At 43.5% G+C, this 11,692-nt stretch overlaps 1 protein-coding gene across 2 annotated transcripts; it reads right to left on the bottom strand.

Moving 5' to 3' along the window:
- Positions 1-1,191: 1,191 nt before the first annotated feature.
- Positions 1,192-8,239, bottom strand: znf346 (zinc finger protein 346). Of its 2 annotated transcripts, none has more exons than XM_069672887.1 (7): positions 8,170-8,239; positions 6,740-6,843; positions 5,043-5,138; positions 3,453-3,582; positions 3,119-3,364; positions 2,929-3,028; positions 1,192-2,537 (listed from the first exon to the last, which is right to left on the bottom strand). In XM_069672887.1, exons 1-7 carry the CDS (start codon positions 8,225-8,227, stop codon positions 2,321-2,323), a joined length of 951 nt encoding a protein of 316 aa, XP_069528988.1. In that variant the 5' UTR covers positions 8,228-8,239; the 3' UTR covers positions 1,192-2,320. The 2 variants fall into 2 exon arrangements, with proteins under 2 accessions (XP_069528988.1, XP_069528989.1); XM_069672888.1 differs by having other exon boundaries at positions 3,119-3,361.
- Between the last annotated feature and the right edge of the window lie 3,453 nt (positions 8,240-11,692).

Here is an 11,692-nt window from a genome sequence, read left to right as displayed (position 1 = left end):
AAGGGGGTGTGACTAGGGTTGGGCATCCGATTCTGACCAAATCAAATCAATTTTGTTTTGTGCCAAATCATAACGAGAGTTATCTCGAGATCGTCGCAGGGCGGGTGCGAGGCTCCGCTCATTGTCATGCATGCACATAAATCAGTCACACACACGGAAATACAGACAGACTGTGTCGGCATTTCTTCAGTAAGGAGACTGTATTTTCTGTACTGTAGTTTTTAACCGGCGAGACGGAGAGACGCCGGAAATACTGTAATCATGCAGTGCGGTGAGGTTCCGGCCTGTGTGCGTCTCTCATGCTCTGCCCCAGACTTCACAGGGTCGCAGTGTCCGTATTTCTGTGAACAACCTTTTTATAAAGCATAAAATCTCCACATGCAGTGGATGAGATGAACTGGAGGAAATCCACGCATAGTTTATCATTCCACGCGGGGCCTCTCTGTGCTGCGAGTCGGCCTTACAGTGTTTTGTATTATAGTATGATGTGTTTTATTTCTGTTTTACTCTGTAAATCTTTTAACCTGGAAAGCACTTTGTGCTCCAAGCTTGAAAAGTGCTTTATAAATAAAATTATTATTATTATTAAATAAGCATGTGACCTGTTTTGACCCTGCCCTTTAAAGAATTGGAATCAAGAATCATTAAGAACCAGAATCGATAAAACGATACCCAACCCTAGGTGTGGCCTCATGATTGACAGCTCTGTTGACAAATGGGGCTCCTGCAGCGTTCTGTTCCCGAGTAACAGAGTAGAGGAGGAACAGCGAGAGGAGACGTGACTAACACTAACACTACAGTCATTGAACTCCCCTTAATCGTGAATATCTGCTTCAGACCGACACAAGAAGCTGTTCTGCTGCAGACTGAGCCCACCTGAGGGTTCCAACATGCCAAGGACACAAGGTAAAGGTGTGTTCTGGGTAGAGGAAGGGGCGGGACATCAATACTGCAGCTCCACCAGCCAATCTCTACTGCACACAGTCTGGATACAAATATGCAAGATGGTTGCGCCCGCTACCGGGGGCATTTCATCAACGTCGTCTATCTTTATATACAGTCATCAGTTGATACCAACTATTTCTTCAGCGAACGACAGAATCAAAGACTCTCAAAACAAAGTGTTTGTCACAGGTTTTCTAGTTAAGTAGCTTAAGTGCTGTGAAATAAAGAAGTTACATAACATGAATGTTGGTTGAGCTACACACAGGATGCAAACACTGGTTTCCTGCCTCATTTGCACCTGCCATAAATACTACGACCACTAGAGGGCGCCTGTATGGGTTGTCAGAAGCTATGTGCCTTTGTCAGCCTGTTACTGTTGCAGAGCTCTAACTAGTGCTGTGTTAAGGGGCCAGAATTAAACGTCTGTTCAGCTGCTGTCTGGACTCGTCAAAGATCCTACGCGAGGACAGAACCTTCACTCTGCAGCAGCGCGAAAAAACGGAAATGCTTCTGTTGTTCTTCGACTCAAAACTGTGACGCAGCTTGTCGTTTAACGACGTAGCCGATGATGTCACATCAACTCCGACTTATTCATCCTCCTTCTTACACCGTCATTAAAACTACCTCAGTAATAGTATCGTATAGTAGTAGCTTGTTAAAGGTAAGTTATGTCGTATTTAGAAGACGTTAAGTTGACATCAGAGTAAATATGAGTATTGACCCAGAGTGTGCATGGGTAGATTACAGCCAAATAACTTCACTTAACCATCCCCTGAATGTACACCAAGGCTGGACTTCACACTTCAACATGTTTTGCTTCCTTTATAGTAGAGTTTGCATAGAATATTGTCAGATTTGTAGTTTTATTTCCCCACATTATTGACTAATTTAAACCATATTCTTGCTGATTTTAGGCAGCTTTTTGTTCTTGTTCGGTTCCTTTTGTACAGAAACGGTGGCTGCTTTGTTACACGAGTCAAGGATGTTGTAGAAAACATGTGAAGGTCCCAAAAGTAAGGTGCTGAAAAATGATTATAGTATGTAGAATCCAGACTTAGTGAACAATCATTTGGGGAAGAGGTCCATTAAACCCTTTAAGTCATTGCTGAAGGGTCAAACCACCTCCTTACCTTTGCACACATCAGAGGCTTTTTCTTTACAGGTAAAACAAACAAAACACACAAAAGTGCTGTAACCTTTTCAGATGGGACTTAAATAAATAAAAATAATCTTTTTGTGGTGGTTCAGACGACTCTGATCCAGGGGAAACACTGAGAAGAGACTCTGGTAGGAGCTGAAGGTCCATGGAGGTCGATGTTAATGAGTTAGGGGCTGGTTGTTGTGTGTTTTTCAAAGTCCTGCTCTCAGCCCAGACTCAGGTGAACTGGTTCTCCTCTGAGTACTCCGTGTCCTCAGGAGTGTACTGCTCACCTTCGGCTGCGTACGGCTCACCTGCGCTGCTGAACTCTTCTTCCTCCGGTGCGTACTGGTCTTCTGCGGGGGTGTACTGGTTGTCTCCGCTGTTGTCGCCCCCTTGCGATAGTTCTGCTGCTTCTTGGGTCTCTGCGGTGTTCAGGCCCGACTTCTTCACTCTGAAGAGACGCACATTTTAAGACTTTCTTGGGAAGGAAATGTTTGTCTTTTCACATTAAGTTTAAAAAACCCCCTTCAATACAGAAATTGTCTAACATGAAGATCATTAGGCCAAAAAACCTCTTTATCTACAACCACCACGGTTGTAAGCCTCTCAGCCAGTCACGTTGCTGTGTACAGTCGGGCTGCACCATGTTGGAAGAAATTGACATTGCGATAACTTTTTGTTCTGCGATATTTACAGGAAATGATACCAGATAACCGCAGTGTGTTATCATGTCCATATAAACAATTAACTTTTAAGTCTAATTTCTTCTCACAAAACAGAACTACTCTGCCATCTTATCCAACATATTCTGCTGAGATTACAGTGACCTCATGAGTACGTACTGGTTCTTATGTTTGGCTCCACTGATGTGAGACTGGTACTGATCCACTGAGTTCAGTTCAAGGCTGCAGATGGTGCATGGGTAGCCCTTCAGTTTGGAAGCTGTGGACACGCAGAAAAGGAGAGACGTTCATATCATCATCAGTGCCATTCCAATGAGGGTTCTGACCATGCAACTACATGAACTCCGACCTGGTGCTTTGGAGGGGCCGTACGTCTCCATCAGCTTCTGCTTGGTCATCTGCTTTCGATGCTTCTTGCCGACGTAGTGCTGCTGGGCCATGAGCGGGTTGTTGAAGGACGCCTGGCAGATGGAGCAGAAGCGGTCGGGGTTGTGGTTGTTGTTGTTGTTGTTGCCGGCCGTCACCGGCGCGCTGCTCGGATCATCTGCGGGCTTCTTCTTCGGCTGAGCTGTCGGCGGTGTTTGGGAGGCGACTGCTGAAACATCCAAGAGGAGTGTATGTAAACAATAAATGAACACAAATGAGACGGTAAAGAGGTGAAGAGCAGGAGGGTCCATGAATACCCGGGATCAGCCTCAGGTTCTTAGCGTGAACTTTGCCCTGGTAGTGAGACTCGGCCATCACAGGAGAAGAGAAGGTCTTGTCACACATATGACACGCCTTCAACCGGTCTGCGTCTCCGTTGTTGCAGTCCTGCTGACAAAGACACACAGAGCATCCAGAATTATTTATAGCTACAAGAGGCATCGTTTGTCCCATCAATAAATCATGTGTTCTCTCCACCTCTGCTCGATGTTTTCATATACATTTTAGATGTTTTTAGTGCGTTTAAACTTTAATACAGAGTAGGCAGAGTCCGGAGCTCTTGGAGGGCTGAAGAGAATGTGGTACAACAGCGTTTCTGCTTCATCTATAATCTAAAAATGTCCACTGACAGGCTTTATTTCAGGAGGAAACACTGAGATGCAGGCAACAGATACACGTTTACCTTCACAGTAATGAACACATCACACAGCCTCATTTAGTTTCCCTGAAAATATCTGTTCATTTATACGATGTGTGACAAGCTCTATTCACACTAAAGCACACAGAGGCCTGCTGAAAACATGAACCTTAACCTGAGACTGTTTAGATTAAAGGTGCTTTCACACCTAAAGTCCGTTTGTTTGATCCGAATCAAAGACCAAACTGTTTCAATGCGTCGCCTAAAGTTTGGTTTGAGTTCACACGGCAGCTTTTACCAGCAGCAGACTCAAAGTTTTGATGCGCGAGGAAGCTGCTTTCTGACTGGCCCCCGTGGGGAAACTTCCTGAGGTATACGAGGAAGGAGAGAGCAGACATTTTTTTGTAATTCAAACCGACATTGTTCCAGTTCGATCAGTTCCACTCCCCTTTAGTTTTTCACTGAGCACTTTGAACACCTCCGTGTTCTTGTGCGTTTCAACAAGCATTTGTGAAATTGTTTGGTCAGCCCATATTTCTATTTCCTCGCCGCTCGCCCACGTCAGTCCTCTACTCATCTTGCTGCCTGGCTGCGTGTCTGTCTCTGCTAATGTCAACACCTGTTAACCAACAATGCACAGAGTTCGAATGTGTGTTCACACCTGTCCAAAACGAACCGGACCTTCAGAGTAAAGTTCCAAAGTCCGGACCAAAGCTGTCAGGTGTGAACGCACCCTTTAACAGAGTTTAATTTAAATGTGGTGATTTCATTTATTCTGGCTTAATCTTTAGAGTTTAATCTGTGTGTGAAACGAAGAAGGCGTTAAACATATCTTTGCCCAATTCTCATTAAAATGAATGGGTAGCCACCAAAGCCATTAAGTATCTCAGGATAGTTAGTTTAAATTTGTCTGCAACAGTGCCTCAGAGAAAGAGATCAGTGATAGGAGAATAAAAGGTCACTGCTGGGGCCGATACTATGAAGGGGGTCAACAGACCCAGGGTCTCTTTTCCTGATCTGGCTTCACTTAACCTGACAAAGGACATCGCGCCAAGTGGTCACACGGCACATGAGCACGCTCCGGAGCAGGTTATGTGTTCAGCATAAGTTACCATGGTGATCAACCCCGGTAAGAAGTGAGCCACCTTCGTATACCCCTCTGGTTTTATTGGATTACATTAACTGTAAAAAACTAACATTTAATACTCACATTGTCAGGCGAGGACAACTTGACTTTTTTGACAGCTTGCTCCTTCTCATTTTGGAGGGACAGATAACGGCGCACTTTGTTGGCGTGTTTTTTGCTCTGAAAAGACAAAGTGGACAACAAACATAAACACCCAAACCTCTGCAGATAAAGTATCAAAAGAATCAGAACAGACTTTTATTTGGTACTCATATCAGACAATATTTAATTTGTGAAGACATTTTGTCTACACTACAGTTTCCAGGTTATATACGCGACGCTTTCCACGATTAAATAAACACGATTGACCCGGATATCAACGTTTAAAATGTTCCACCAGTAGAGAACTCATGCATATCAAATCAAGCGCTCCCTAAACTGATTAGTGTATGAAGGCCCACAGGAAGAACGAGCTGCTCCCCGTCCAGCGTCAAGTCAGACATCCAGAACAGAGACGCTGTACAGAGACACCCTATCCACCCAACTCCCAAAGACACACTGGAATTACCCATGATGCACCACATTCAGGTAACGAACCCGATTTTAAGTCTTAGTTTGATGCTAAATTTGTACATGAGCTGGAATGCAGCACTAACACTGAAAGTAGAGCTGGTTTTAAAAAAAATCGATTTTTCCGATTTGAATTGATTCTCATTTGAATGACCCAATATCGATGAATAAATCCTGAGATCAATCTTTAAAAATATGTGTAAAAATGTGTCTGATCACTCACGTTTCTGAGCGCTCCTGAACGCAGCATGACTCAGCACATCCCCCCGAAACACGGCAGTGAGGGAGACGTGCCCGGACTTGTTTACTGCACCTACTACGGAGACATCAGTGATCGCCGACGGACTCTTTTTATTGAGTGTGCGTCCATGATTATGTGAGTTAGTTTTGCTCTGATGTTTATGTTACTCTCCGTTAGCGTCGCCTTTGGCTGCGAGTGTATTTCCGTCATGTTGTTATACAGTATGCCTTTCCCCATAACTCTGTCTCGTGTCATTTTGTTCATCGCGCTATGAGATCTCGTGGCCAAATCTCTCGCAGGTTGAAGCCCAGTTCGTTTAATCAAAACCATGAGCCAGACGTTCAGACCGAAAATCTGAAACTGGAAAAAAAGTTCATAAGCTGTTTAATTCATGAAATTGTTAATACCGAGTTGACTAGTGTGTTTGTCATGATAAATAAAAAGTACACGATGGAACTTCTTTGGGGTCAATTCTTATTGTAAACATTAAAGATTTTGATAATGCACCAGGTTAGAGGTGCATTGATATTGTAACTGAAACACCCCCAAACAAATCGAATCGAGTCGAGACCTTCTGAATCAGAATCGAATCAAATTGAGAAATCCTTATCGATACCCAGCCGTAACTGAACGTGTTGCTCTGTTTATTTAAATGTGAAAGCATATTGAGAAATATTGTCCGTAAAATGAATAAATAATCATGATCATAATCATCATCATTTTGGCCATAATCGTGCTGCCCTACGTCAGACAACTTCCGAATTACATGAATCTCTCCAGCCGGATTAATGTGGACATCCTCTTATAGCAGCAATGAAACCTTTAATGGAACGTAAAGTGCATCAAGTTACGAAACCTCTCAGCTATTAATTATGCAGCTTTCTACCCAGTATCACTCAACGTAGTAGCGCAGACAAAAATAATTAAAACCCCCGCCTTTGAAACAGCAGCAGACTGCAGGCTCACTGACCTGATAATGAGTCAACTTCTGAGACTCTGAAATGAGGACAGCACTGCAGACTTTACACTGGGAGTCAGAAAACAGGTCGCTGTGCTCCTTTATCATCTTATTTACTGCAGGGGGGGGGGGAGAGAAGCAGGAGATTTCAAATCAGGTTACATATTCTGGGACAGTTTTATTATCATACAAGAAACTTTTCATTTGTCAAGGGCAGAAGGCACCTCAGCAGTGTCTTACTTCAACTGCACTGAAACCATCTGTACTATATTTACCTTAAAACAGTTTGAACTGCTTTTTTGCTGCTAATGTAAGCTGTTCCTGCACCCTAAGAGTAAGATGCCTCCCCTTGAGCTATTAATAACAATACATACATGCAAGTATTCTGGCAAAAATCTGTGAACATCATACTTGTAGACACAGAAACATGTTTAATGCCTAACTTTGGGTTATTGTTCTTGGTTGATACAGAGCATTTCCACCCAATAAAGTGCTCTGCAGGTGGATCTGTTCACATCGTAACATCAGCAAAAGACTAACAACAATTTGGCAATGACCCTTTCGTCAGATATTTTTCACTCTTTTTATTTTTTTAAAGATTCTCATAGACAATGCATGTGATAACCAGCAGGTTGGGGCATCCACTACTCGTTAGACCTTATAATCTTATAACAGTCTGATAAACTGTGGAAATGTTGTCACTGAGCTGTATTGTGTGCTCAGGATCAGGGAAGGAAAACACCAGAATAGTGTGCCTAGAAATCTACATAATACATTGTGATGACAAGTCAAGATTATATCTCCAGAAGCTGCTGAGGCTGTATTTCTTGTTTTAGCATCACATCAGTGGAATTACAGTTACATAAAGGGAATGAAATGGACTAAAGGATTTGATGAAACAAAGCTGACAGCTCTACTGAGAGAACAAATCACGAACAACAAACCACGACCATTACACACATTTACTTTTAACTGCATTCAGAATATTAATATAAACTTTAGCTATTTGCTGTTGATACAAAAGTCCTGAAGTAACATGTGTCTTGCATGTGTCAATACCCTTCGTGCACAAGCAGGACCAGGATTAAAGCTAAATTAACATGCATAATGCATTAAAACATGCATGCCTGCTGAACCAAACTTAATGACGCTTCCCTCAGCCTGCACTGGTTCACAGGCACACAGATCGATACACAATCACTGTGAATCAACATCGGATGCATTCGTGCTCTCATCGACCTTGGAGCCGAAACGGCTACAGCTAGCTTAGCATACTTTAGCAGACCCGCTACGCTCTAACTGTAATGCCGGCTAACGTTAGCTTGCAAGAGGCTAACGGCAACACTGGCATTTAGCGCCTGATTAGCCTCGGCCGGACTGAGTGCACTGACATGCTGTCCTGCTCAGATTAAATGATGAATTAGTGATTAAACGGGCCATACCCTCCGCCAGCCCCGAAGGTAAGTAAGGAAAATCTTCCGTCTGCATCGCGACGGCCATAATTTGTACTCACAACCAACCTGCGCCCTTTACGCATGCGCAATGAATAGGCACACGGGGGTCTGGCAAGAGAACACAACACAGAGGGCTCTCACTCATCTTTTATAAACAACCAGCGTAAAACATAAATAGAAGTTTTATTCTTTATCGAAGATACCTTGATATATATATATATGTATCCATAGGCCCGTGTATGGTAGTTTTAGTTTTTAGTGTCTAAGTGTCTGTGTAAAAGGCAGGGGATTTTTCTGTTTGTGCCACAAATAAATACACGATTAGTGATTATTTTAATCTATTACTTTAAATAATGCAATATTTCAAAAGATTTTCAAACTCTGATGGATCAGCATCTGAAAAGAGAACTGACAGTAAAAATATGGAGGGACATGGGCCGAAATTTTGAGGTAGAGCAACATATTCGAAACCCTTCAGCTACCATGTTCAGCAGCCGGACCAGATTCTGTCTCCCCCTCCAACCTGAAGCACTGTGCCGATCAGCTGTCTCCAGTGTTTACAGATGTTTTCAACACCTCACTGGAGACCTGCCACGTGCCAGCCTCCTTTAGGGCCTCCACCATCATTCCTGTCCCCAAAAAGCCAAGGAAAACAGGACTACAGACCTGTCACCCTGACCTCTGTGGTAATGAAGTCTTTTGGGCACCTGGTGCTCTCACACCTCAAGGAAATCACAGACCCCCTCCTGGACCCCCTGTAGTTTGCCTAAAGAACAGTTCTGTAGACAACGCAGTCCCTCCTCTTCATCCTCCAGCATCTGGACTCAGCAGGAACCTATGCCAGGGTCCTGTTTGTGGATTTCAGCTCTGCCTTCAACACAATCATCCCGGCTCTGCTTCAGGACAAGCTCTCCCAGCTGAACGTGCCCGACTCCACCTGCAGGTGGATCAGAGACTTCCTGTCCGACAGGAGGCAGCACGTGAAGCTGGGGAAACACGTCTCTGACTCCAGGACCATCAGCACCGGCTCCCCTCAAGGCTGCATTGTTTCCCCTCTTCTCCCTGTACACCAACAGCTGCACGTCTAGTCATCAGTCCTTCAAGCTCCTGAAGTTCGCCGACGACACCACCCTCATTGGACCTACCTCTGGTGGGGATGAGTCTGTCTACAGGTGGGAGATTGACCATCTGGTGACCTGGTGTGGTGAGAACAACCTGGAGCTTAATGCTCTGAAGACAGTGGAGATGGTTGTGGATTTTAGAAAGAAAGCAGCCACACCCGCCCCCATCACCATCAGGGACTCCACTGTTTCCACTGCGGAGTCTGTCCGCTTCCTGGGGACCATCATCACCAGGACCTCAAGTGGGAGCTGAACATCGGCTCCCTCATCAAAAAGGGACAGCAGAGGATGTACTTCCTGCGGCAGCTGAAGAAGTTCAACCTGCCAAAGACAATGATGGTGCACTTCTACACCGCCATCGTTGAGTCCATCCTCACCTGCTCCATCACCGTCTGGTACGCCGCTGCCACTGCCAGGGACAAGGGCAGGCTGCAGCGTATCATCCGGTCTGCAGAGAGGGTGATCGGCTGCAATCTGCCATCTCTCGAGGACCTGTACACCTCCAGGACCCTGAGGCGTGCAGGTAAGATTGTGGCCGACCCCTCTCACCCCGGACACAGTCTCTTTGAGACCCTTCCCTCTGGCAAGACGCTGCAGTCCATCAATCCAATTATTTTAAAATCAGAAACAATTATTTAAAAGGTCTCACTACGTACAAGCAAACATACTTTACATAAACATGCAGACATTTAAAGTGAATTGAAAGGTAATGATTTAGATCATAATTTATTTGGAATAACATGAATGTTAGGATAAAGGAGTAGGCTACATTTTTTTTGTATTTTAAGCTGCCACATTCTCTTAAAAATGTATTTAGTTATTGACATGACATGTGTTTCGGGTGAATTAGTCAGCCAGTAGGTGGAGACAAATAACCATTAACGGTCTTCATGCACATCAGGGGTCCGTTTCACAAAGCAGGTTTATTGAAAACTCTGAGTCTGTTAACCCTGAAATGAGGGAAACTCTGAGTTTTCCGTTTCACAAAGGGAGGTAACTTAAGCTCTCGGCCAGTTACCGTAGTAACAGACTCTATGAACCTAACCTGGTCGCGAGCAGGTTTTCTTCAGGAATCTCAGAGTTTCGCTCCGTCTCCTCCCTCTAGAATATAAAACCCTCATTCGACTTCCTCATTCATTCAGCCCGTCTCACGCGTGTGTTTGAGCGGTTACCGAATTAAAAGAATAAACGTTGCGTCTCTGTGCTGCTCTGACCGCTTTGCAAAAGTCTTTTATAATTATGATTAAAAAAATCAAGAGACAAATCTGTGTCAAAGTCATCATTTGTAGATTTTTTGGATTTTTTTTTTTTAAACTAACACATTCATTTAATAAACATGAATTATAATGTATGTGAAGTCAGCATCATGTTAAGGATAAAGCTAATGCACATTAAAACAGCCACTGAATGATATTTCTTTAGTTTAATATTTAAAATATGATTGAAGTGCTTCCATGTACGTTTTTTTCTCCCGCTGGATTGCTCCTAAATTAATATAAATTTTAGCTTCCGGTCGTGACTAAGTATAAAATGAATAGACCAGTTCAAACTTGCACATTTACTCGAGCAGCAGTTTCTTCCCACGCCGCTTCTCTCTTTTTTGCAGCTGCAGCCATGTTACTTTATTTTTCTAAAAACATGCTCGTATTCGCTGAACGTCCGCGTGAGGATTTCGAGCTCCACTGGTGTGACGTAGGAGGACCTCTTTTTGTGTACCGTTGCCATGGTGAATCGTGGTGTCGGGGCTCCATTAATGCCGACTTTTTACAGTCAGCGTGCACGCACTTAACTCCGGGTGAACCTACTCAGAGTTGATTGAACTAACTCTGATCAGCTGTTCTGGAACCGAAAACTCAGAGTTTCCTATCTCAGAGTAGATCAACTCAGAGTTCAGGGTTAGATTCAGAGTTTGTTGAACCTTCTTTGTGAAACGGACCCCAGAGCGCTGTAAGCAGCTGCATCAGGCAACGTTCACTTCAAAAAGGTAATAATGTTTTTAAATGTCATTGATCATAACAGAGCTTTTTCAGACCGGAAGTCTACATGTTTCACCTTCACTATTTTATTGTTTTATCTTTTTTCCCCGTCTTCTTTTTTAATACAGTATCTACTCAGTAATCAGGCTGCTTAGCTCTGTTACAAGTTTGTTGCTATTGTGGACTACGGTAATTTGACTATAACATAATGTGTTATTGGTTAAATCTGTATATTTTACTCCGTGTTTGTGCCTCTTTGTGTACGTATGTAAACACGTATGTACTATGTAAACATTACAAAGGCTACAGTTAGTTTAGGCATTTTGTATAGATGTTATAACCATGCTTCAATATAGCAAATTGACCGGAATGTTACATTTAACAGTATGTTCCTGAACACAACACCTTTACAGC

The sequence above is a fragment of the Semicossyphus pulcher genome, unplaced genomic scaffold (assembly GCF_022749685.1).
Source record: "Semicossyphus pulcher isolate SPU_LCO1_2020_fin unplaced genomic scaffold, fSemPul1.0.p SCAF_10, whole genome shotgun sequence".
Classification (NCBI taxonomy): Eukaryota; Metazoa; Chordata; class Actinopteri; order Labriformes; family Labridae; genus Semicossyphus; species Semicossyphus pulcher.
Note: the sequence above shows the minus strand (reverse complement) of the source record. Positions and strands in the feature narration are given on the sequence as shown.

Excerpts from the sequence above, each read along its gene's own strand:
- znf346 (XM_069672887.1), bottom strand. The coding sequence starts at position 8,227 with ATGGCCGTCGCGATGCAGACGGAAGATTTTCCTTACTTACCTTCGGGG. Across the intron at positions 6,844-8,169 it reads ACCTTCGGGGCTGGCGGAGG|TAAATAAGATGATAAAGGAG; the intron begins GTATGGCCCGTT and ends CCCCCCCTGCAG. Across the intron at positions 3,583-5,042 it reads AGTTGTCCTCGCCTGACAAT|GACTGCAACAACGGAGACGC; the intron begins GTGAGTATTAAA and ends CTTTGTCAGCAG.